Genomic DNA, 27,744 nt, shown 5'->3' on the forward strand with positions numbered 1-27,744 from the left:
GCTACACGGATTCTGAGATGCATTCTATTTCATTCTAAAACAGTGGATTTCACTTTTTTTTTCTCTCCTATCACTACCGAGAGGTGGAACAGACTTCCTTTATTTGTATTATCTCAGTATGGGAATGATTCCCCAAGGGAGGATAGTGCACAAACTATGAGGGAGATACCTGTCTGAAAAAGATGCCTCGTGATTCTGATACCAACCCTGGCAGGTCAGCACATGTCTGCAAGCACATGCGGCACATGCCGACTTGAAACATGCTGTTTGAAAGGAAATGCTTTCTTATGAGGGTCCTAGCTTCTAGCCCTCTGGTTAAAGGGAGCCCATCCAACATTGAACACCATTAGCTCGAACCGTATCTTTACCGCTTTTATTCATCATTTTACTAGAAGTCCTAGCAAGTGTGGTGGGTTAAGACACACAAGGAATAATTTGAAAAGAAGAAATAAAACTATGGCCATTCACAGATGCTAGAAATGTTGACATGGAAAACATTATGAACATATGGAATATACTACAGTTAGAGTTCAGCAGAACTGGTGAGGACAAAATCAACATGCAAAAATCAACTGTGTCTGCATTAGCAATTTAAAGTATAATATGAAAGATACTATTTCAATAACCAAAAATTAAGTACATAGGGATAAATTAAAAAAAAAAAGGATGTGAAAAACCTTTCTAAAGTAAAGGCACTAAAGAGAGAGAGATTATGTGTTTATGGATACAAAGACTTAACAGTGGTAAGGTATTGATGCTTTCACAAATTACCTTTAAATCTGATGCAACTACAATAACAAATCCAACAAGAACTGGACAATCTGATTCTAAAATTTATGTGGATGAGCAAAGGGCTACGAATAGCCAAGTAAATTCTGAACAACATGATTGGAGGGTGACTTGTCCTAGCAGGTACTGAAATTCATCCTAAGGCTTGCTCAGTGAAGGAGGAGCTTGGTGGCATGGGGACAAGTGGGAGCCAAGTGGGGGAAGGACAGAGCTGGGGACAGACCCATAGGAGGCAGCAGCACCTGAGATGTGCTGGCTGGCTGGGGCCCTGGTTGGGGGGTGGGGGTGTTGCATAATAAATGCTGCTGAACAACAGAAATTTAACTGCTACCTCAGATCATACACAAACATAAATTCCTGGCAGATTAAATATTTAAATGCACAAAAGATCAGTTTAAACCTTTGGGGAAAAACCCCACATTAAACAATCTTTTGATTTCAGGGTTATGAAAGGTTTCCTAAATATAATAGGAAAAGCCATTTTCTTTTCTTTTTTTTATTTGAGAGAGAGAGAAAGAGAGAGAGAGGGAGGGAGGGAGGGAGGGAGGGAGCACTAGCTAGGGGGAGGGGCAGAGGCAGAGGGAGAATCCCAAGCAGACTCTCTGCTGAGTGTGGAGCCTGACGTGGGGCTCGATCCCATGACCCGGAGATCACGACCTGAGCTGAAATCAAGAGTCAGTTGCTCAACCAACTGAGCCACCCAGGTGCCCCATGAAGAGCCACTTTCTCCACTGTAACACACTAAGCTATTGCACCACCTCAGTGAATATACTGGATATATATATATATATATATATATATATATATATATATATATATGATGGATAAATCTCAAAAACAATGCTGGGGGAGAAAAAAGCAAGTTGCAGGAAGATATACTCAATATACCATTTCTATAAAGTTTTTCACATGCAAACCGATAACTTATATTGGCTGTACATGGAGCGAATGGCGGTGATAAACCCGAATTCAGAACACTGATTCCCTATGGACAGCAAAGGCCTTGAGAATGGATACCCACAAACTTCAACTCTACTGGTAATGTTACCTAAACGGTGTGAAGATTATATTGGTGCTATGTAATTCTTGAATCTTTTCTGGATAACTAGCCTATTCCATTTAACAAACAGCAGCAATGCAATTGACAGAGCTCTAGTTATACAAGCACGTTATAGACTAAGGAGTCTGGGATTTGACATCAGAGAATTTGATTTGAATCCCACCTCTTTCTTTCATTTATTAGCAAAGAGATATTACTTAGCCTCCCAAATCTGCTTCTGTCACCTGTCAAGTGATATTTGTAGCTCCTGATTACCTATGGAGAAGCAAATCAGGTGACAACCATGAGGCAAAGTGTCTTGTCATTTGCAAAGCATAAGGGGTCGCTATTACATAATCCCTCCTTTCCAGGGCACTGAGCCCCGAAGCTGGTGAGGAATGAGTGCTGATGATGCTGGGTGATCCCGAGAACCCAGCTTTATAACAGAGCAGCAAGCTATGATAGGGTGGAGATTTATATCTCAAGTCTGAGTTATAACAGGTCTCTATTAGCGAAAAGTTAATAGTTTATTCTTTGAAAACAGAAGCAAGGGCTGGAAAAACAGTACAGCAGTTCCTTAAAAGGTTAAACACAGAATTACTGTATGACCCAGGAATTCCATTTCCGGGTATTTACCTCAAAGAACTGAAAGTACAGGCTGGAGTTGATATTTATATACCTAGGTTCCTAGCAGCATGATTCACAATACTCAAAAGTGGAAACCGCCCGAGAGTCCACTGATGCATGAATTGCTAGATAAAATGTGGTCTGTCCACACAATGGAATGTTATTCAGTGGTTAAAAAGAAGGAAATTCAGACACATGCTACAACATGGATGAACCTAGAAGACATCATGTTGAGTGAAAGAAGCTAGATATAAAAGCAGATACCATGAGTCCAGTTCTTTAACATCTCTAGATTCATGGAAACAGAATGGAGAATGGTGGGTGCCAAGGGCTTGGAGAGGAGGGGTGGGGAGCTGTTGCTTAATGGGGATAAAGTTTCAGTTTGGGAAGGTGAAAGTTCAGGAGATGGTAGGGATGTTTGCACAGCAATCGGAATGTACTTGATGCCACTGAACTGTTAATAAAAAAAATGGTTAAAATGGTCAATTTTATGACATTTACTTAACCACAATAAAAAATGAAAGTAATATTGATTTTATGGCTCTTTAACCAAAGACTAATAATAAGCCTTAGGGTCCTAGATGGTCTATTGAGATGCAGCTCAAACTGGCCTAGCAGCTCCTAGGATTCAGTTTCTAGAATCTTCACAACACTTTAGGATGCAAGCCTGGCTTGGCCCAGGAAGAGAACAAGAAGAACCCTGGCTCCCACACACTTAGAAAGGGCCATGACATGTTCCTGACAGCATTCACTCCAGCTTTCCCCTTACCTGAACCCCAGCCTCTTTGCAAGTTTCAATGACATTCTTGGTGCCAATGTAATTCACTCTATAAAAGAGTTCCTTGTTGTTACTGGATGGTGGGGGTGATGCACAGTGGAAAACTGTGCTTACACCTTTCAGAGCTGGGTAGAGATCCTGGAAAAGCAAACAAAGACAAAAAAAAAATCACTCCCGCTTTAGATAAGTAAACAGCCTCCTCACATTCCCACTTTTCAATCTGTGGCATGTAGGTGTCCTGCCCTTTTATAATTCTATAATTAACATGAAAATACATCTCACTGTAAAAGATTCAAACAATACAGAAGTACCTAGGATGGAAACCATGATGTCCCTTGAATTGCCCCTCCCCATTGACTGGCTCCCAATAAAAACTGGGTCTAGCACATATGAAGCCTGTGGGATCCAGACAAAGACAGTATCTGTACCTCTGTGTACCATGAGGGTGGCGGTGCATGGCAATTCAGGGCACCTGGGAGTAAAACTCCTGGGGAAAATGAGCTCAGAGATACAAATTATGAATCATATGAAAAAGTCCCACACCATGAAAGACAGTACAAATAGCCAACACACAAGAGTATTCCTTTCTGTAAAAATAGATACAGAACAGCAAGCTGAAAGGGAATGAAAACAAGTACATTTAATTTGCTGCTAAAAGGAACCAGAGCTCCTGGGAGCAATGGCTGATTGCAGATATGGGGCAGGAAGTAGACAAGAAGAGCCAGGAACATCTTGTCAAACCAGAAAGTAAAGAAGCTAGCCTAGACTCCTGGGGTCCTGTTAAAAGGACTCAAGAGTCAACTTGAAGAGGCTCTCACTGGCCAAAGAAGGGACAATTTGATCATCAGTAAGAATAAGAATTCCTGCTGTAAACTAATAAGGGAAATGGTCAAGCATTTAATCTGCATAAGGTACAAAGAACTGAATTCAGAAACAGAGAGAATGACAGCGTGTCTCCATTTTACAAAACGCTCATTAGGTAATAAGATCTAGGAACGATCATCAATAGACTAATAATACCAAAAGAAAGACAATCATGAATTATGTGCTTAGATTCACTGATAATATTTTGCCATTAATTTTCTTTGTGTACATATAGACACATGATTTTTTTTCCTGAAACCATTCGAGAATAAGTTGCAGACAATGTGCCACTTTGCCTCTAAACTCTTCTAACAACAAAAGACTTCCTCCCAAATACCGCTAAAGAATGATCACACGCAAGAAATGTAACAGGATAGGACACTCTTATTATATAATTAGTCTATATACAAATTTCCCCCATTGTCCCAATAATGTCCTTTAAAGGCATTTTTATATTGGGATCCAGGATCCAATCATAGATCCTATTGTACTTAGTCCTCCTATCTCTTTCGTCTCTTTGAATCTGGAACATTCAATTATGATTCTTGCCTGGAACACTTATTAACATATTGGTTGTAAAATGTTAAATCCTAATTCCAGCATTCTTTTTATTTCTATTAGTTGCCATTTCTCGGTAATGTTCCCCTTCTTCTATACTAATTTTTCTTTCTAGCATTTCCGTGGACACATGGATTCTTTTAAGATTTTTAAAAGATTTATTTATTCATGAGAGACACAGAGAGAGGCAGAGACACAGGCAGAGGGAGAAGCAGGCTCCATGCAGGGAGCCTGATGTGGGATTCGATCCCAGGACCTCAGGATCACGACCTGCGCCAAAGGCAGATACTGAACTACTGAGCCACCCAGGCATCTTGGACACATGGATTCTTACTTTATTCAATGCATTACAATCCACTACTATTGTCTTTTGCAAGGCTTAAAATACCCCAAATTTGGCCAGTGGGGATTCTTGACGTTCCTATATCCTTTTGACATATTCCCATTGGAATATGAACACTTTCTTTTCTTTTTTTTTTCAAGTGGGCTCCACGTTCAGAGTGGAGCCCAGTGTGAAGCCTGAAATCATGACCCTGAGATTGAGACCTGAGCTAAGATCAAGAGTTGGATGCCTAATGGACTGAGCCACCCAGGTGCCTCTGAGCACTTTCTTAATTTTGTCCTAAGACAATGTCTCAGGCTCACTTGTGCTACCCCTGCTCAGAGTCCTGAATGGGAGCCCTGGTTTCTGAGCATTAGATGTGCTGATTGCTATCAGTACCCCCAGAGAAAACAGCTGAACTGGAATCAGATCCAGCTTTTAGTCCACTAGAAGTATAGTCCAGGCACAAACTTGATTGTAAATTTAGTAGTACCCACATCAAAAAAGTCAAATGAAACAGATGAAAATAACTGTAATGTATGCTATTGAACATAGTATTATCCAAAATATTATCACTTTGACATATAATCAATAGAAAAATTATTACTGAGCTATCTATAGTCCCTTTTTCTATACTATGCTATCCTGAACAGGCACAGTCCTAGGTCTTCCTGCTTATAGGAAACACTAAAGGACAGAGGGACATGTCACACAAGTCCGTGGGGGTACAATCTGCTAAATTCACTCCATGGGAAATGCTATGGGACAATAAATATAGTTTTAAATAAACATTATTCAACAAACAAAATGTGAAGGGGAACTTTTATACAAGAGACCTAGTTTAACTAATTTCAATGTCTTAATCTTTTTGGTTCCTTATTTGAAAAGAAATCTACACAAAAATACTTATAAGACATTCATGGATATTTGAACACAGGCTGGAAATAAAGGAACTGTCAGTATGTTTTAGGTGTGGTCATGGAGCTGTGTCTTTAAAAAGGCTCCTTTTGGCGGGGGGGCCTGGGTGGCTCAGTCAGTGAAGCGTCTGCCTTCAGCTCAGTTGTAATCCCAGGGTCCTGGGATAGAGACCCACATTGGGCTCCCTGCTCAACAGGGAACCTGCTTCTTTCTCTCATGCTTCCCCTGCTTGTGCTCTCTCTGTCAAATAAATAAATAAATAAATAAATAAATAAATCTTTTTTTTTTAAGGCTCCCTTTGGGACACCTGGGTGGCTCAGCGGTTCAGTGTCTGCCTTCGGCTCAGGGCGTGATCCTGGGGTCCTGGGATTGAGTCTCGCATTGGGCTCCTCGTGGGGAGCCTACTTCTCCCTCTGCCTATGTCTCTGCCTCTCTCTCTCCGTGTCTCATGAACAAATAAATAAAATCTTTTAAAAAAATAAAAAAAGGCTCCTTTAAATCTTAAAAATAAAGGTGAGGGCACCTGGGTGCTACTGTCGGTTAAGCATTCAACTCTGGATTTTGGCTCAGGTCTGACCTCAGGGTCATGAGATGAAGCCCCACGTTAGGCTCTATGCTCAGCATGGACTCTGCTTGAGATTCTGTCCCTCTAGCTCTGCTTCTCCCCTACCTCATGCGCTAAAATCAAAAAATATATCTTTAAAAAAGGCTTATCTTTTGGAGACAAACACTGAAATATTTGCAGAAAAAATGATAATGGTGTTTAGGATTAGCTTCAAAATAATCTGAGGGTGGGTGGGAATATGGTGAAACAAGAGTGTCTGTAAGTGGATATGAAACAGAGGAAATCTATAAAATGTTATGAAGACAGAAAGTGAAAGAACACATGAAGGAAAAACTAACAGACATGTACATTATAATGACAGACTCTACCATATGTCTGGTAAGGCTTCCAGAAAGAAGGAAAAGAGAGAATGGAGGCAGAGTCAATACTTGAAGAATTTTCCAGAAGTGAAAGGCATGAGTCCTCAGGTTCCAAAGGCCTACTAGTTGTTGAGTAGATTTTTTTTTTTAAGATTTTATTTATTTATTCATGATAGTCACAGAGAGAGAGAGGGGCAGAGACACAGGCAGAGAGAGAAGCAGGCTCCATGCATCGGAAGCCCGACGTGGGATTCGATCCCGGGTCTCCAGGATCGCGCCCTGGGCCAAAGGCAGGCGCCAAACCGCTGCGCCACCCAGGGATCCCTGTTGAGTAGATTTTAAACACAAAACAAAAACACAGAAAAACCTCCTAGACAAATTCTCTACAGAACAGACAGGATAAGAAAGAAAAACCTAAAAGGCATGAGAGGAAAACCCAGCTGACCCCCAAAAGAATGATGGTCAGATGGAGCGTCAGGAGGACCAATTATGAACCTAAAGTTCCACCCCCAGCAAATAAGCATTTATGAGAGAGGGTGAGAGAAAGACAGTCTTAGGCATATGAGGACTCGGAAAGTTTAGTGCCCAGATATTCAGTGGGGGATGCTAAAGGAAATGCTTCCGGAAGAAGAGGAAGGAAGCTGGAAGAAAGAAATGGGAAACAAGAAGTACTGGTGAACGAATTCAGGAATATGGCACAAAATCTAAGTAGTGACTTTCAAACCCACTTCTTTTTTTGAAAAAGGTTTTATTTATTTATTCATGAGAGACACAGAGAGAGAGGCAGAGACACAGGCAGAGGGAGAAGCAGGCTCCATGCAAAGAGCCCGACGTGGGACTTGATCCTGGATCTCCAGGATCATGTCCTGGGCTGAAGGCAAGTGCTAAACCACTGAGCCACCAGGCTGCCCTCAAACCCACTTCTACATGTCCTTCACCCTCCTCAGGTCCTCCTTGGCTTGGACTTCATGATCCATCATTGCAATCTGGGCCTTGCCCACGCCTGTCTTTATCAGGTTGCTCTGGCAAACTCTCCTTCTCCCTGCTGGTACCTAAGAATGACACAGTAGGGTAGTGGGTCTCACTTTAAGTTTGTGTTAAACAAAATTTGGGTGTGCCCAGGTGGCTCAGTCAGTTAAGTCTGCCTTAGGCTCAGCTCATGACCTTGGGGTCCTGGGATCGAGCCCCGCATTGGGCTTCCTGCTCAGCGAGGAGTCTGTTTCTCCCTCTGCCCCTCCCCAGCTCATGCTGTCTCTCTTACTTGCTCACTCTCTTCCTTAAATAAATAAAACCTTAAAAAAATAAACAAAAATTTGGGACGTCTGGGTGGCTCAGTGGTTGAGTGTCTACATTTGGCTCAGGTTGTGATCCCAGGGTCCGGGAGGGAGTCCTGCATTGGGCTCCCTGCGAGGAGCGTGCTTCTCCCTCTGCCTATGTCTCTGCCTCTCTCTCTGCGTGTCTCTCATGAATAAATACATAAAATCTTTTTAAAAATATTTCACCTGATTTCTTTAAAAAAATCTGTAAATAGGGATCCCTGGGTGGCGCAGCGGTTTGGCGCCTGCCTTTGGCCCAGGGCGCGATCCTGGAGACCCGGGATCGAATCCCACATCGGGCTCCCGGTGCATGGAGCCTGCTTCTCCCTCTGCCTGTGTCTCTGCGCCTCTCTCTCTCTGTGACTATCATAAATAAATAAAAAAATTAAAAAAAAAATCTGTAAATAAATACTAGCAGCAGTATCACGGGAGTTAGTAGGGATTTGGAGGAGCAGTTTGGAGGGAAGTTGAAATTTGCTAAGGAGCCTCATATTCTTTGAGGGGTCTCAGTGGTGATCAAAAGGAATATTCCTGCCTTCAGGGAGCTTACCTTCTCTGGGGGCAGCGGGCAGATAAACGAGTAGATACAGAGTACAGTTAGTACCAAGTGCTATATATAGAAACCTACATCGAACAAAGGAGACCTGGAGGGGCTTGCTGCTTAGCATAAGTTGGTTAGTGACTCAAACACATTTAGGGAGCAATCTCTGTGGTTCCCAAAGAGCATTCCTGGCAGAAAGAGCAGTGAATACAAAGGTCTGGAGGCAGAAAGTCAGTTCACGAGTCTGAGGAGTAGTAAAGAGGCCAGCATGCCTGGAGCAGAGCAATGAGAGAATATAGGTGAGGGTGAGGCCAGATCCTGTAGGGCCTCAAAGGTGATGATAAGGGCCTGTATGTTTGCTCCAAACAGAACTGGAGCACTGGAGGCTTATGAACAGAGGGGTGTCATGATTTGACTCATGCATTAAAAGGGGGTGGCCTGGACCAGCATAGCATGGTGACAAATGAAGGAGCGAGAAGCTGCTGAACTGGGGATCTATTCGGAGAGTGCAGTCAACAAAATCTGCTGATGAATGAGATGGAGGGTATAAGAGAAGGGAATCAAGGGTAAATCTAATGTTTTTGGCCAAAGCTATTGGAAGAACAGAGTGGGCCATTTATTGAGATAGACAGGACTTTAGTAGGTTTGCTGTAGCAGGGGAGGGGACTTGCAGCAGGGAACCAGAAGCTGAATTTTGAATATGGCAATTCCAAAATGTCTATTATGTATCCCAACAGAGATGTCCTGCAGGCAGCTGGACAGATACGAATCCAGGAGAGCTATAGGCTGCAGATCTCAAGCTGGGAGCTTGTCGGCCTCTAGATTGTATTTTGTCTGTGAGCCAGGGGAGCGGGGCAGGAGGGGGGAGGAGCGGGTTCGCTTGGACACTGAGTGTGCTCAGAGAAGAAAAGAGATCTAAGCAATAAGCTCTGGAGCCTGCCACATTTAGAAATTATAGAGATACAGAGACAGAATGGCAGGAGGAGAAATGGGCAAGTCAGTGTCCTACGCTTGACCACTGGATCTGGTCACCTCCAGGTCCCTGGTGGCTGTGTCCGGGCTGTTGTTGACAACCTTGCTGGAGTATTTGGGAGAGACAATGGAATGAAGCGATCAGAGGTGACAAGTGCAAATGGCTCTTTGAGCCCTCCTATGACAGCAAAGAGAAGGGGACAATAGCTGGGGTGGGACCTCACATCAGGGCATTTTGCTTTCTTAAGATGGGTGATCCTGCAACATGTCTATGTGCCGTTGGCTATGACTGGGTAGAGAAGGTGCAATTGCTGATATGGGAGAAAAAGGCCAGAATCCCCAGCGGAATCACTGAGTAGGAAGACAGGGGCTCCAGGTGGCACTGGGAGCATTTGCATGGATGAGGCACCTGCAGAGCACAAATGTGGTCACAGGCAGGTCTGCAGATATGGTGCCAGGAGGTACCACGGAGCCGGCTTGGAGGCCGTGGTCTTGCCGAAAGAGGCAAAAACCCCTTGTATTTTCTTTTCCTGCCCCATTCAGCTGCCCAGAAGCTCCCAGGGAGGAGGGAGGATCTGATTTAAGCAGGGATGGGGTTATACCTAGGACACACAGCCTGATGGAGAAGTTGAGGTGTGCACTTGGTGAGGCTCCAGGGTTGTTATTCCATGGAACACTGGTCTGGGTGCTGCTGTAAAGCTATCTTAGAGCTGTGGTTGGCGTCTATAATCAGCTGACTTTAAGTCCAGGAGATTATCCTCTATACTCTGGGTGGGCTTCCTCTAATCACTTGAAAGCCCTTTAAGATTAAACTGGGAGGTTGCTGTAAGGAAAACTCCTGCCTTGGAACTGCAGCATCAGCTCCTGACCGAGTCTCTAGCCTGCTGGCCTATCCTGTAAACTTCAGTCTTGCAAGCCCTGCAATCACACAAGCCCACTTCTTCAATCAGATCTCATCCTCTCCCTCTCTCTGCCTCTCTCTCCCTCTTCCTCTCCATCTACACACACACACACACACACACACACACACACACACACACCTTACTGGTTGTTTCTCTGGAGAACCCTGCCTGATGGAGACAAGAAGAAAGGGGCAAGGGGGATAAGTATCACACAAGGGAGCAAGTCAGTCATGGACTCAAAGGCAGTGAGGACACAAATGGGGTGAGAGACAGTGGCAAAGAGCCAGATGTCTGGGTGTGGTTTAAGAACTGGTACAGTGCAGGCAGTAGTGGGCCAGCACTAGAAAGACAGGAGGTGGTGCTCAGAGTGGTGCGCCTGCAAGTGAGAACATGGAGAGGACACATTTACCAGTGAGAACAGGCTCTGGGGCAGGGGATGCCAACAGGCTAGGAGGCCAAGAAGAGTGAGAGGAGGCCAAGAAGAGGTGAGCTGAAGGTACTGGCAGGGTCACGTGGGTGAATACTGAACTCATCAATAATTATGATGAAGCTGACCTTGGCCAGGAACCTAAATCACTAAGAAATGAGATGGAGCCCCCCGGGAAAGGGAGCAGGTGGCTCGGGGTGATGGTCACAAGGGCAGGCACTGGGGTATGCCCAGCCTGCCGGCATCACCTGCATGGCCAGAGAGATCTTAGGGCAGCAAGGCAGTGGCAAGGACAAACAGGGAACATGTCTACCCTGTCTCCAGGCTCAGAGGCGTGGGTGGTGTGGGAGAGAAAACAGCCTGTGGGGGAAGCTGTGTCCTTAAAAGTCAAAGTAACAAAACCACGGCAAAAGATGCCAAAGCAGATGGGCTGAGGGAAGCTATCTGTAATAAAGCCCTGCAGATAGAAAGGAACTACAAGGGGAATCCCTGGGTGGCGCAGCGGTTTGGCGCCTGCCTTCAGCCCAGGGCGCGATCCTGGAGACCCGGGATCGAATCCCACATCGGGCTCCCGGCGCATGGAGCCTGCTTCTCCCTCTGCCTGTGTCTCTGCCTCTCTCTCTCTCTGTGACTATCATGAATAAATAAATAAAAATCTTTAAAAAAAAAAAAAAAGAAAGGAACTACAAATCTGTAAGAAAATCAAGGTAAGGCACAGACAAATGGACAAAGGCCACCGACAGCCACTTCACAGAGGACCGAGAGAGAGCACTGGGCCTGGCGTCCCGCATAGGGAGGGCACGTGACTGAGCCTCAGCAAGGTCCCACTGCACCCTCTTTGGAATGCAACACCGAACAGTCTACTGCATTGAGTATTAGCCAGGACATACAACAGCGGTGGTCCTACCCACTCCACTGCTGGCGTGAATGGCAAACTGACCTAGCGGCTTCGCTGAGCAAATTCGGCACTGTCTAACAAAACCCAAAATGGTCATACCCCGTGACACAGGTAAAGCTTACAGACATGATGCTCAGGGAAAGAACCCATTGATAAAACCACAGATATTACATGGTTCCACTTCTATGAAATATCCAGATAGACCCGTCCGTAGACACAGGAAATGACTGGTTGCCAAGGGCTGGGAGGGGAGAAGATGAAAAGAGGAACAACTGCTAAAGGAGCTAGGATTTTCTTTTGGGATGACAAAAACATTCTGGAATGAGATAGAGGTGATGGTCACGCAACTTTGTGAATATATTAACAACCACTAAATTGTGTATTTTTAAAATGTTACATTTACAGACTGTGAAGCAAATCTCAATTAAAAACAAAACAAAACAAATGTGTGGGAAATATCAGAAAGGGAGACAGAACGTAAAGACTGCTAACTCTGGGAAACGAACTAGGGGTGGTAGAAGGGGAGGAGGGCGGGGGGTGGGAGTGAATGGGTGACGGGCACTGGGGGTTATTCTGTATGTTAGTAAATTGAACACCAATAAAAAATAAATAAAAAAATAAATAAAAACAAAACAAAACAAAACAAAACAAACAAACAAACAAAAACCTGGGCAGCCCGGGTGGCTCAGCAGTTTAGCGCCGCCTTCAGCCCAGGGTGTGATCCAGAGACTCGGGATCGAGTCCCATGTCAGGCTCCCTTCATGGGGCCTGCTTCTCCCTCTGCCTGTGTCTCTGCCTCCCTCTCTCCCTCTCTCTCTCTCTCTCCCCCCGTCTCTCATGAATAAATAAATAAAATCTTTAAACCCTAAAACCCAGCAGTTGTACTTTTGGGCATACAGGTGACCCTTGAACAACCTGGCTTTGAACTGCATGGGTCCACTTATATGCGGTTTTTAGATAAATACAGCACAGTACCATGAATGTATTTTCTCTTCCTTATGGTTTTCAAGTTTTTGCTTAAATTCCATTCTTTATGGCTTTCTTAATAACATTTTCTTTTCTATAGCTGACTTTATTATAAGGATCTAGTATATAATACATACAACATACAAAATGTGTGTTAATTGACTTTATGTTTTCAGAAAGGCTTGTGGTCAACAGTAGGCTATGAGTAGTCAAGCTTTCAGGGAATCAAAAGTCATGCACAGACTTTTCAACTCCAGGGGGCTCTGTGCCGAACCCATGTCGTTCCAAGGTCAACTGAATATTCTGGTAGTAAGCACATTATAGCCTGTGGACAACTTTGCAAATAAAGTTTTGTTGGCACACAGCCATGCCCACCCATATCTGTACTGACCATGGCCACTTTTGCAATACCAGGGCAGAGTGGAGTTGTACTGACCCAATGTGGTATAAATTCTTTCCTGTAACTTTAAAAATTCTTCAAAAAAATAAAAAATAAAAAAAATAAAAATAAAAAAAATAAAATTCTTCAAAAATAATTTTTTTTGAGGGGCACCTGGGTGGCTCAGTAGTTGGACGTCTGCCTTTGGCTTGGGTCCTGATTCCAGGACCCTGGGATTGAGTCCCACACCAGGCTCCCTGCTTCTCCCTCTGTCTGTGTCTCTCACGAATAAATAAAAAATATATATTAAAAAATTTTGTTGAAACACTGTGGCTGACCTCTGAGCTGTAGAAGCCTGGTAGTTTCCTTTTGGGGGCCTGTGGAAAATTGGCAAGGCTGAGTAGTCCCTTACCTGTTGGCTGCAGAGGTCACCCAGGAAGAACTGCACCCGGGGATTATCAAACCCTTGCCGCATATCAAATACATTGACAGTGTAGCCTCTCGCCAGCAACTGCTCCACCATGTGCTGCCCCAGGAATCCAGAGCCTCCGATCACTGTGCACTTACTGGCCTGCAGAGAGAAAGAGGTGGTAGGTGGTATGTGAGAATTGGAAGCTAAAAAGAGCCTGGACTCACATCTTCGTGAGCCACCATGATGGCACGTCCATCTGTTTGTTTGCAATTCTTCTTCCATCCAGTTGGATGGTTTATATAATTCTGGTGTTCTATTGCCAGTGGCACCCTCCTCTCCTGGGATCAGTTGAGGAAAGAGAGATAGCAAATGATACTTAAATAGACTGTGGCTGGACTGGATGATCTGATATGTGCATGCTGAGTGTTTAACAAAAGGAGCAGGAGGCATCTTTGAAAAAATGAAACTACCAATGATCAAAACTGGTCAATGCAAAAAACCCAAAAGTGTTACCTTCTTGCTCCTAATAATAAATCCCTGGGCATTTTTAAGGCAAAACAAACAGAAACCCAACAAAACCCAACACAACATGCCACCTCCTCAATTGACAATATACATTTAAAATATCAGAAAGAAGAAAGCAAAGTCTCTATACTTTCAGGAGAAAGTCGGCCTCTTTTCTTCCCCAACCATTACAGGGCTGGCCTGTGTGCCTTTAGGCTTGTCACCTACCCCCTTCCTGCCTTAGCATATCCAAGACTGTTGCTGACTGATGGGCTCTCCTGGAGGGGTTGCAGGGAGGATCAGTAAACTATTAATCACCCAGGCCCAGGGATTTGCTTTCCCTTCTCTGAGCAAGTTGAGGCATCAGGGAAGAGCTATGGTGTTTGCATTTCAGCTTTTTGCATTTCAGCAACACGTGCACTTTCTTGGCTAAATTCTAAATCTGGCAACTGGGGATAATGGAAGGACAGAGCACCAGATGCAGGCACTTCAATATTCTGACACCAGGGAGGAAATGCAAAACCGTGTCTGTTGTATACTGAATAAGCTGGCTACAAGTATCTCCAAAGGAGACCTGTGATATCCCTCCCTCCCTGGGGTCTAAAACTATATCTGGGCTTCCTGAAGATAACAAAGCCCCATTTTCCCTAAGCTTATGTACAGTCAACCAAAGTTGGGAATGTGGAAACTGAAGATGTTAGAGAAATTCTGTTCCTGATTAGAAAAGAAACCAGCAATCCTCCTATTTATTCCTTAAATATCTATACAATTGGGATATGCAGGAGATCAGGAGGTGCCAGGGCCCCTTCTACAGATTCACCCCTTCCAACCCGGTGTCCCAACTAGACTGGCATTTTTTTTTTTTTTTAGACTGGCATTTTTACTGGAGTCTGCCAGGCCACTGGAGATGGCTCTGGAGCTTTGGCATCATTTGTTCAGGCATGCATAATCTACTGACATAATGAGGCTCACCATTCTACTTCCCCCACCAAATAATCTCTTCAACCCATTTCTGTCTAGGTTTTGTTTTGATTACTCCCATATACATGTAATCAAACCATGCTAAATGATTTGCACCTTGACTGAAATTTCCCAGGACACAGGCAAATTAAATCTGCAAATTCCATTTGATCTTTGTTTGGTCTAGCCCTTCTCCTTTCCCCCAAGTCAGCTACACAGGCAAATAGGGTTTATTATTATTATTATTAATGAGAGACACAGACGTAGGCAGAGGGAGAAGCAGACTCCATTCAGGGAGCCTGGTGCGGGACTCGATCCTGGGACCTCGGGATCACGCCCTGAGCCAAAGGCAGATACTCAACCACTAAGCCACCTAGCCATCCGCAAATGCAGTTTTTAAAAAGAGCTCTAAGCCTTTCTGCTCCCCAGATTGATTTTTCATGGTTTGGTAAAAGTTTGCCTGAATCCAGAGGTTCAGACTAGACATGTTTAGATAGTATCCCAAAGGATTTCAGATTCTCTTGTTTATGTTATCTGGCATCTCTAGTTACAGTTGTTTCAAAGTTTGGTAGTCTAATTAAAAAAAATCATATAATCTTTCTATTATGTCCAGTGCAATTTCATTTCATGATTTTAAATGTGGGAAATCCTTTTATTTATTTGAGAGACAAGGAGTGCCTGTGTGCAAGCATAGGGCCAGAGGATAGGGGGGAGGGAGAAAGAGAATCCCCAAGCAGAGTCCTCACTGAAAGCAGAGCCCAAGTCGGGGCTTGATCCCAGGACCCTGAGATCCTGACCTGAGCCGAAATCAAGAGTTGGATGCTTAATTAACGAGCCACCCAGGCACCCAAAAGCCGGCAATCCTTAAATCTTCTCTTTGACAGAGTGGTGTGGATTTTATTATACTGAAATGTGGTACCAATATTGCTTGGAACAAGCAGGCCAATGGCTAGTACACAGAGTTTTTTAATGATGAGAACTTAACTGGCATTTGCCCCAGAGAAGTCAGGTATGTGATGGGACAGTGTCTTTTATCACACCTGTAACACTATATGGTTAGAGATCATGTGAAATAACTACTTGCTTTTTGTGGCCCTGAAAGATGATGCAGAGGAAGTGGGCACAGCAGACAAGAAGGAATATGTACTAACAAGTAAAAATAAAACTCCAAACTGAAAACAGGTGGTGAGACTCAAGAATGGGTGACTGAGGGGAGTTATAAAATCAGCATCTTGGAGAGTTTTAAGAATAGAAAAGAAAGCCATCCAAATGATTTTAATTGCAATATGATCTTGAGCTAAGAGAAGGGTCTAGCCTGGCTAGACCTGGGCTTCTTTTAACCTGATCTGTTTTTCTTTGTCGCTAGCAGCAGGCCTCTTTTCAGAGAAGTCTTACACAGAACATATTATGAGGTAAGATGAAAGTGTTTATATTTTAGTAGTTTATAACTAAATTTATAGTTTAGTTATAAACTATAAGCACCTGCTTTCAGCACAGGGTATGATCCTGGGGTCCTGGGATCGAGTCCTGCATCGAACTCCCCACGGGGAGCCTGGTTCTTCCTCTGCCTATGTCTCTGCCATTCTCTCTCTGTGTCTCATAAATAAACAAAATATTTAAGAAAAATTTATAACTTCTCCTGAAGTCAGTTGATGAGAAAGAACTCCACTGATACAATCATTGAAATCTACATTTTCTGGGGGGCAACTAGACTGTCACATAAATGTTCAACTACAGACGCACAGAGGAGGCTTTACTCTGAATAACGCACCAAGACCAGGGTGATCTGGTGGCCCAGGGAACCTCCTGGGCATTGTTAATTTATTAACATTTCCTATAAATACACTTGACCTTGGTGTGATTTCATTTCTGCACTGTTAGCATTCATTAAATGTGACTCAAAGAATCAAGCCCAACATCCACAGATGTCCACAAAGAACCTCCAGGGGGCCCGATGATTTCTGAAAAGTCCTTTCTGACACTTGCAACACTAGATCTTAGGAGTCCTGCCTACTGCCATTATGATTACTGGGGAAGCCTTCTGCTAAGCCTAGCTTAGTGTCCTGGAGGCCACATGAAGGCAAACCGAGGCACCTAGCTGACAGCCAGCAGTTACTGCCAGGCATGTGAGTGAGGCTGTGTGGAACACACACCTCAGGGAGTCCCCATGACTGCATGTGTGTGGGGCAGGGGAGATCATCCAAGGATCCCCAAGCTGGGCCCAGCCCGAATCACAGAATCATGACCAAAGAAATGGATGTTGTTGTAAACCATTATGCTCTGATATTGCCACACAACAACAAGTAACTGATAGCTTAAATAAATATATGTATCTTATATAAAAAGTCAACGTCAACTGATGTAATAAATGTGCCAAATACAATTTTTGACCACAGCTAGTATCAATGGTTTGCTGGTGTAGATGCACTTGACTTTCCCCTTATCTGGTTTTGGTTGACCTTCTTTGTGTCAGTACTCACATTTGGAAGGCCTTCTGTCAAATGTGTCCGTGTGACTTGGTCTCTCATTGGCTCACCAAAGGCTTGTTCCATTTCAGCTCCAAATATGGTTATGTTTGCAATGAAGGTTTCTCTTCAGAAAGACATATTTAGAGAGAGACATTTATGTTATATAAAATGAAATATCTTTTAGGTTTTCATGTTTTTGTGTGGTTGCCATTCCCGTTGAGTTCTGACAAAGACCTGAACCATAGCTGTAGCTGTTAAATGAAGCCCTCCACTTAACGCTCCTGTGACATGCTTCTCTCTGATGCAAGGGTGTAACTGGGCCCAGAACTCACTTCACAGTTGGATTAGAGGCAGAGTGGGAAGCGAATCAAATGACCTCATTCATCATTTACCACAAAAGGAAAACCTGTGGCACTATAGCTTTTTCCATGGCACTTGCATGCTCTAATCGTGTTCTTTCTGTTGTGTTGATCATCATCACATCGTGGAGGTGCAATGGGAAAATGGACACACCTACGGAGTCCTGGATTCTGGTGCCAGTCCCACTGCAAACTAGGTAAATCTGTTCAGGTCCTGTCTCTCCTGCAGCTGAGTGTCCCCATGACTAAAATGGACTAAGTGCTAATCCCCACAATACTAGGGCAGGGGGTGCTGGGAGTGGAAGGGTGTAATAGGAGACAGAGCTCTTCTTGGTGAAATTAAAGCCACCGTAACTACATGTGCAAGAATTTGGTGTCTGGGGCCATCAGAAACCCTCAGCAGGTGGTCTGGGTAGTGTGGTGACCGTGCACTTCACAACTGGGAGACAGTGAAGCCTATCAGCTGACACAGACCCACAACGCTGAACAGAAGAGCAGTTTATAAGAGAAGCTTTTGTAATGGCCCTTAGGATATGCTCCTCTCTTCACTCACCCATAGTACTGACTCACAAACAAAAAGCAGCGTTCAAGTCTGGGTTAGACATACTTGGTCTTAAAACTGTTTTCTTCATAGTGGTCTACGTACTTAAGTCATGGATCTCCTAATATCTGGAGATGGTGAAATATGGGACAAAGAAAACAGTGTAACTGCTTGCAAAAAGCTACATTTAGAGAATGATCATAATGGAAGTTATCAGGAAAATGTATTCCAAAACTTCACTTTTCATGGACCTTTTCAGATGCATATTATGAATAAGCAAAGTTGACTTGTACTTCTAGGCCTATCCCATCCCTCCCTCCATCTCATAATCCTCTTTATGTTGGCAAGAGGCCCTGTCACTTGCTCACTCTAAACAGATATGACTGATAAGCTTTAACCCATTTGGCTCAATGTGTATCAGATGGGGAAGGAGGATTTGGGCACTTTTGGGCACTTGTAAACAACTCTCAGAGCTCTGCCTGTCTTGCTTACCACTGTATTTTGGCGTGAAGCACAGGGCCTGGTCCAAAGCAGACACTCATATCCACTGGACTCAGGAGTACATGCACATGCAGATCACCTTCTGCTCTCTATCACACAGACACCCAATTAAGATGCAGGAGCTTCACTGGGGGAGAATGGGTTGATTATATTTTGGCAGTGCTACCCTCACAAACACCCACTGCTGGCTTCTAACTCTATTTCCCAGATACTTGAAGAAGCATGAGAAAATGAGAGGATAGATGGCATTGGGAGTGATGTAGCCATGAGCCAATGAACACCTGGAGCCATCAGGAGCTGGGAGAGGCAAGGAAGGCCCTCTTAGAGCCTGCAGAGGGAGCATGGCCCTGCAGACACCCTCATTTCAGACTTCTGGCCTCCAGAACTGGGAGAGAGGAAATTTCCGCTGTTTTAAGCCACTAAGTTCGTGGTCGTTTGTTACAGCAGCCACAGGAAATCAAAATGAATATTCTTTGCACTTCTAAAATCCTAACAGCATAGTTGCCAATCCCACAGCCCCTGTACTACTAGAAAAGCAAGAAGCTTTTAAGCTTATTCCCCTACTTGATCTCTAGGGGAAGATCTAAGAGGTGAAAGAAGAAACTCATTTTGCTGCCATTATCCATACCGTTCAAACAGTGCTCACCGAATCCTCAGCAAACCAGCCTCCTGTGGAAACAAAAACAAAATCAAATCTACTTTGTCTCAAATTATATACAAATTATTTTATTTTATTTTTTTATATACAAATTATTTTAAAGTCTGTATATATACTATGAGCCAGTTCAGAATGTTGGTGATACTTTAGTTGTCTTTAGGGACCAGGGTACCCAAGACTAGCTCAGGAAATGTGTTGGATTCCCCTGGTAACCCCCTGAGCCTAAATCTGCCATATGATATTCCCTCAGATAAAAATGAACACCAAGAATAGTCTGATTGTAGACATTTCTTCAAAAAAAGATATACTTTACAGATGGCCAATGAGCCGACAAAAAGATGCTCAATATCACTAATGATTAGGGAAATGCAAATCGAACCCAAGTGAGGTTCTATCTCACACCCTTTAGAACGGCTATTATCAAAAACAAAACAAAACAAAACAAAACAAAAAAAAACCCAGAAAACAGAAAATGACAGGTGCTGACGAGGCTGTGGAGAAACTGGAAGCCTTGAGCACCACTGCTGGGACTGTGAGATGGTGCAACGGCTGGGGGAGACAGCATGTGGTTCCTCAAAGAATGAAACATAGAATTACCATAGGATCAAGGAATTCCATGTCTGGGTATATAGTCCAAGAAATTGAGAACAGGAATTTGAACAGATATTTGTACATACTTGTTCATTGGCACCACTATTTACAATAGCCAAAAGGCAGAAGTAACCCAAGTGTCCATCAATGGACGAATAAACAAAATGCAATATTATTCTGCCTTGAAAAGGAAGGAAATTCTGGCAACTGTGGAATGGGAGAAAACATCTGCAAACCACATATCTAGTAAGGGTTTAAAAAATGGGCTAAGGACTTGAATAGACATCTCTCTAAAGAAGATATATAAATGATCAACAGGTAAAGGAAAAAATACTCAGTGTCACTAATCATTAGGGAAAGGCAAATCAAAGCCATAATGATATCACCTCATTCCTGTCAAGAGGGCTGTTATCAAAAAGTCAAAAGGTAAGTGTGGGTGAGGATGTGGAGAAATTAGAAGACTTGCCCACTGTTGGAAGGAATGCAAAATGGTACAGCTCCAATGGAATATGGTATAAAAGATCCTCAAAGAGGGCCTGGGTGGCTCAGGGGTTGAGCATCTGCCTTCAGCTAAGGTCCTGGTCCTGGGATCTCGGGGTCCTGGGATTGAGTCCTGCATCAGGCTCCCTGCTCAGTGGGGAGTCTGCTGTCTCCCTCTATGTCTCTGCCTCTCTCTGTGTGTCTCTCATGAATAAATTAAAAATAGAACTACCATATGATTTAGTAATTCTACTCCTGGGTATATATATCCAAAGAATTGAAACCAGGATCTTGAAGAGATAGACATTAGCCTTCCTATGCTCATTACAGCACTATTCACAACAGCCAAGATGGAAACAACCTAAATATTCATTGACAGGTAAATGGATAAAGAAAATGTGGTGTAACCATACAATGGAATACTATTCAGGCTTAAAAAGGCAGGAAATTCTAGAATATGCAACAGCATGGATGAACTTTGAAGACATTACGCTAAGTGAAAGAAGCCAGTCATAGAAAGAATTAGTATATGTTCTACTTATATGAGGTATCAAAAATAGTCAAATTCAAAGATTCAAAGAGGAGAATGGTGGTTGCCAGGGGTTGGGGAAGGGGGGCAGTGTGGAGTTACTGATCGATGGGCATAAAGTTTTAGTTTAGCAAGGTAAGTAAGCTCTAGAGATCTGTTGCACAACTCTGTACCTATAGTCAACAATATATTGCACATTCAAACATTTGTTAAGAGGGTAGATCTCAAGTGCAGTGCTCTTATCACAATTAAAAAAATGAAAAAAGGCAGGAAATTGACACACTACGACATAGATGAACCTTGAAGACAGTATGCTAGATGAAATCAGCTACTCACAAAAGGACAAATACCATATGGTTCTACTTATATAAGGTATTTATAGTAGCCATAATCATACACCTAGAAAGTAGAATGGTGGGTGCCAGGGGCTGGGAGGAGGGGGGGAATTGGGGAGTTAGTGTTTGGTTGGTATAGTTTCAGTTCTACAAGATAAAGAGTTCTGGAGATGGATGGTGGTGATGATTGCACAACAACGTGAAATGTATTTGATGCCACCCACTGTCCTCTTGAAAATGGGTTCAGGGACGCCTGGGTAGCTCAGCGGTTTGGCGCCTGCCTTCGGCCCAAGGTATGATCCTGGAGACCCGGGATTGAGTCCCACATCAGGCTCCCTGCATGGAGCCTGCTTCTCTCTCTCTGCCTCTCTCTCTCTCTCTCTCTCATAAATAAATAAATAAAATCTTAAAAAAAAGAAAAAAGAAAATGGGTTCAGAATAGCTCTGAATGGGAAGACTCCAAAGAGCAACACTCAGGGGGCTGAGATTGTTAAGGTTCACATACCAGAATCCTCAAGTCTTTGTCCTTTACAGAGTTACGTCTTTGAATCTATTAAAAACCAGTATGTATGCCTTCCGTACACACAGGGACAAAGCCTTAAACTAAGAAAAAAAAAGTCTAGGAAGAGACCAAATGAGCCCAATCTCCTCCTTCCTGCTGGGGCAAGTCCCCAAAAACTGAGTCCTGGAGTCAGAAGGAAGGGACAGTCTGTCCGCTTCAAACCGGATAGAAAGACAAGTGTTTCCTCCTTTGAAAACATGGGAGATCAGCTTCTTTGTAAAGATGAAATGCAGAGCAATTCAGAAGGGTTGTGTTAGGGTACACAGGGGTAGTTGGGGCCCTGCCTGTTGTCTTCCATGGAGTCCGTGCTAGAAACTAAGATGTGGCTAACCACGAGCTCATCACTCTAGTCTGTGGATGGACAACGCCTGTGTGCACAAGAAAATGGCAAACAGAAATCAAGGCAAAAGGTATCTGGTTGTTTCTGTTAGGCATTCGCCTCTATGCTTGTCTATTTTTAGGATACAGAAAGGCTCTGGCTTTGAGTTCATGGTGGCCCCTGAGAAAACCATCAGTAGGCCTGCAAGTTTTAGCTTGTGCTGTTCCCTCCACCTGGAATATCTTCCTTCTCCTTGTTGAGTTCCTGAAACAAGCCCCAAAGGCAAAAGGGAAGCTGCAACTTGTAAAGGAGCCCTTGAGTGTTACTCACTCACCGAATGCTGGCCATTGCCAAGCTGAAAATGCACAGGACACAGTGCCACACTCGCGGGAGCCCACCACAACCCATGGGAGACAGACTTAGCGGAGAACGGCGGCAGCGCTTCTGAGCCCTGATGAAGGTAAACCCAGAGCAGGGAGGCTGGCCCGAGGTGATCCCTGAGCCAAGTTCTCGAGGCCAGGGAGGAGTGGGTCAAACACAGCGGTTGGGTATCCTAAAAGACATTCCACGGCCAGGGATGGGAAGGACATGGGGATGACACAGAGGCAGCACGTTCTGGCAACTGTGACAACTTGTGTCACAATGAGTGTGGAGTGAGATGGGGAGCAGAGAGAAGAATGTGAAGGGACTGTGTGTCAGGTTAAGGGGTTACACTAAGAGGAGATGGGGGAGCCCCAGGAAGTTGTAAGCAGAGTGAGTGTTAAGAGCAGAAGCATCACTCTGGCTGCGGTGTGGAGGAAGGATGTTACCCAAGTCTGAGTCTTTGGGCATGCCGGGCAGGGGAAAGAACACATTGAAGAAGAGAAATCATACTGCTTGGAAAGCTGCTAAAGGTCAGGTCCCTTCACATCTAAGCATAGGAGACCATCAAGCTCCCCAAAGCACCCAGTGAGGTCTCACTCAACAAAGGAGAAACTCAGGCTCACAGAGGTCAACTGACTTGCTGACAGTCCTGCAGATGTTACACAGCCAAGGCTGGACTTGCGGTTGTTCCTTCCACTCTGCCAGGCTGCCACCCCACACACTGACTGGGAAACAGGCTGTGGAGAGACCCGATGTGTAGAGACCAGCAGACACAAAACTGCGCAGGAGGCTCAGGTGCCAGGCTGAGTCTGGACTTTATTGAGGGGTCACAGGAAGCCTCTGAAGGTTTAAGGGCAGGGGAGGGTGACCTGACCAGAGCTGTTCACCAGCAAGATCAACCTGGTGAAGCGGGTAGACTAGACAGGTGAGAGGCAGGCACAGGGAGATTGTTCAGCAGTCATTCCATGAAGCCTTACTGAGCACCTACTACATGCCCCTCACCGTTCCAGGTACTGGAGGCCCAGCACTGAACAAAACAAAGATGCCTGCCTTCATAGAGGTTACCTGCTAGTGGATGAGCAACAAGAAAATAAGTAAGTACCACGGGAAAACAGCAGAGCAAGCTACAGGACTCCAGCATGCTGGGGGCTATGGTGCTGAATCGGGTGCTTAGGGTGGTTCAGAGAAGGTGACAGCAGAGCGAAGACCTAAGGGAGGGAGAAGAGAGGAGAGGAGCAAGCAGGCGGGGGGGGGGGGGGGGGCTGGAGCAAACATTCCAAGGTTGGAGTGTGCTGGAGGGCTTGAGGCCCAGCAAGGAGCCTTGTCTCCCAGCTGGCGGAGCCTGGGGAAAGGAGGGGCCTCATCCTGCCAAGCCTTGCAGACCACAGGGAGAACTCTGGCCCGTAGGTAGTTGGGGGGCTGCCGACAAAGGCCTGAGCTGGAAGAGGAGCAGCAGAGCTGGCCAAGAGAAAAGGAATGGTACCTGAGTGGGAGAATTGTGGGAACTTGGAGGGTGGGTAATGGGAGGGACAGGAAAGAGCCAAATATGACTGAGTGGTTGTGGACCTGGTTCATGCTGTAAGAGGAAGGGTTAGGATTAGATAAAGGGCAGAAGGTCAGCAAACACTTTCACTTAATGGACGCTAATATAGTTCAGGCCTTTCTCAGCCAAGCATACATGAAACCACCAGCTTTTCTTTGAAAAAAAATTGACAAAACTGATAAACCTCTGGCAAGACTCATCAAAAAAAAAAAAAAAAAAAAGAGAGACCCCAAATAAGCAAAACAACTAACGAAAGAGAAATAACAACCAATGCCAGAGAAATACCAACAACTATAACAGAATATTATGACAACCTATATGCCAACAAACTGGACAAGTCAGAAGAAATGGATAAATTCCTAGAAGCATATAACCTACCAAAACTAAAGCAGGGAGAATTAGAAAATTGGAACAGACCAATCACCAGCAATGAAATTGGATCAGTAATAAAAAAAACTCCCAACAAACTAAAGTCCAGGACCCGACAGCTTTACTGGCAAATGCTACTTATTCTTCTCAAGTTATTCCAAAAAATACAAGAGGAAGGAAAACCCCAAATTCATCCTATGAAGTCAGTATCACCCTGATACTAAAACCAGATGACACCAGAGAAAGAGAACCACAGGCCAACATCTCTTACAAATATAGATGCAAAAAATCCTCAAGAAAACCTTAGCAAACGGAATCGAACAATAAATGAAAAAAAATACACCACAATCAAGTGGGATTTATTCTTGGGATGCAAGAGTGGTTCCATATTTGCAGGTCAATGAATGTGATATATCACATCAGTAAGAGAAAGGATAGGTGGCTCAATGGTGGAGCATCTGCCTTTGGCTAAGGTCGTGATCCCGGGGTCCTGGGATCGAGTCCCACATCGGCCTCCCTGCAGGGAGCCTGCTTCTCCCTCTGCCTATGTCTCTGCCTCTCTCTCTGTCTTTCATGAATAGATCAATAAAATCTTAAAAAAATAAGAGAAAGGATAAAAACTATATGATTATTTCAATAGATGTAGAAAAAGCATTTGACAAAGTACAACACCCGTTCATGATAAAAACCCTCAACAAAGTATGTCTTGAGAGAACATACCTCAATGTAAAAAGGGCCTTGTATGGAAAGTCCACAGCTAACATCACACTAAATAGGGAAAAGCAGAGAGCTTTTCCCCTAAGGTCAGGAGCAAGAAGACAAGGATGTCCACTCTCACCACTTTATTCAAGATACTACTAGAAATCCTAGCCACAGCAATTAGATAACATATATAAATAATAGGCATCCAAACTGGTAAAGAAGTAAAATTCTCACTATTTGCAGATGACAGGATACTAGATATAGAAAACCCTAAAGACTCCACAAAAAAACCTGATAAATGAAATTAGTAAAGTCGCAGGATACAATATCAATGTACAAAACTATCTGCTGCATTCCTACACACTAATAATGAAGCAGCAGAAAGTGAAATTAATAAAACTATCCTATCTACAACTGCACCAAAACAATACAATATCTAGGAATATACTTAGCCAAAAAGGTGAAAGAGCTGTATTCTAAAAACTATAAAACAGTGATGAAAGAAATTCAAGATAATGCAAAGACTGGAAAGACATTCCATTCTTGTGGGTAGGAGGAACAAATATTGTTAAAATGTCCATACTACCCAAAAGCAATCTACACATTTAATGCAATCCCTATCAAAATACCGAAGGCATTTTTCACAGAGCTGGAACAAACAACCCTAAAATTTTTATGGAACCACGAAAGACCTCGAATAGCTACAGTAATCTTGAAAAAGAAAAACAAAATTGGAGGTGTCACAATCTCAGATTTCAAGTTATATTACAAAGCAGTAGTAATTAAAACAGTATGGTACTTACATAAAAATAGACACAGAGATCCATAAAACAGAATAGAAAACCCAGAAATAAACCCACAACTATGTGGATCTTCGAGAAAGCAGGAAAAAATATTCAATGGGAAAAAGTCTCTTCAACAAATGTTATTGGGAAAGCTGGACAGCCTCATGCAAAAGATTGAAACTGGACCACACTTCTTACACTATGTAGAAAAATAAACTCAAAATTTGGATTAAAGACCTAAATGCATGACCTGAAACCCCAAAAATCCTTGAAGAGAGCACCAACAGTAATATTTCTGACTTCAGCTATAGCAACATTTTTCTACATGTCTCCTGAAGCAAGGGAAACAAAAGCAAAAATAAACTATCGAGACTACATCAAAACACCAAGTTTCTAGAAACAACCAACAAACAGCAAAGGAAACAATCAACAAAACTAAAAGGAAATCTACAGAATGGGAGAAGATATTTGCAAATGACGTATCTGATAAAGGGCTAGTATCCACAAATATATAAAGAACTAATACAACGTAAGCACCCCAAAACAAATAAACTAATTAAAAAATTGGCTGAAGACATAAACATATATTTCTTCAAAGAAGACATTCAGATGGCCAACAGATACATGAAAAGATGCTCAACATCACTCATCACTAGGGAAATGCAAATAAAAACTACAATGAGACATCCCCTCAGCTGCCAGAATGGCGAAAATCAACAACACAAAAAATAGCAGGTGCTGGCAAGGATGTGGAGAAAGGGGAACCGTCTCCCGGTGTTGGTGCGAATGCAACCTGTGCAGCCACTGCGTAAAACAGTATGGAGGTTCGTCAAAAAATTGAAAATAGAACTACTCTCATGATCTAGTAATTGCACTACTGTTACTCAAAGAACACAAATACAAATTCAAAGGGATACATGCACACTGATGTTTGTAGCAGCATTGTTCATGATAGCTAAGATATGCAAGCAGCCCAAGTGTCCATCAACAGATGAGTGGATAAAGGAGATGTGGGGTGTGTGTGTATGTGTGTGCGTGTGTGGGGAATACCATCCAGCCATAAAAAATGAAACCTTGCCATTTGCATTGACATGGATGGGGCTAGAGAATATTATGGCAAGTGAAATGTCAGAGAAAGACAAATACCATATGATTTCATTCATATGTAGAATTTAAGAAACAAAATAAATGAACATGGGGGGGGGGTGAAGAGAGGCCAACCAAGAAACAGACTCTTAACTACAGAGAACACACTGATGGTGACCAGAGGGGAGGTGGGGGGGGAATACGTTACATTGGTGATGGGAAATAAAGACTGCACTTATCATGATTAAAGAAAACAAAAGAAATTTAACAGAGTTTTATAAAAGAACAGTCTCCAGGCACCCCTCACACTTTCAAAACTCTTGTGTGACTTTGCTCAGTGTCTCCGCCCGAGTGGGTGTCAAAAAGTACATTTTGATGACCTCTCCCCTCATGCTCAGTCATATCTGTTTCACTCCCTCAAAACTCCCCCTCAAAGGGAGAGCCTCAGCGGGATTCG

General features: G+C 43.6%; 1 protein-coding gene across 3 annotated transcripts in view; it reads right to left on the reverse strand.

Moving 5' to 3' along the window:
• The window catches only part of NSDHL (NAD(P) dependent 3-beta-hydroxysteroid dehydrogenase NSDHL), a 34,074-nt gene that overhangs the window by 5,950 nt on the left and 380 nt on the right, over positions 1-27,744 (reverse strand). Inside the window, exons 2-5 of one of the 3 annotated variants that reach the window (XM_072816766.1) lie at positions 19,612-19,634; positions 17,577-17,688; positions 13,633-13,791; positions 3,225-3,371 (exon numbers count right to left, since the gene is read on the reverse strand). In XM_072816766.1, coding sequence (XP_072672867.1) covers positions 3,225-3,371; positions 13,633-13,791; positions 17,577-17,648 — 378 coding nt within the window. In that variant the 5' untranslated portion in view covers positions 17,649-17,688; positions 19,612-19,634. Of the gene's footprint in view, positions 1-3,224; positions 3,372-13,632; positions 13,792-17,576; positions 17,689-18,956; positions 19,094-19,593; positions 19,635-27,744 lie in introns of those variants that run through there. The other 2 variants (XM_072816765.1, XM_072816767.1) reach the window with 2 other exon arrangements.

This window comes from Canis lupus, chromosome X (assembly GCF_048164855.1).
Source record: "Canis lupus baileyi chromosome X, mCanLup2.hap1, whole genome shotgun sequence".
Lineage (NCBI taxonomy): Eukaryota > Metazoa > Chordata > Mammalia > Carnivora > Canidae > Canis > Canis lupus.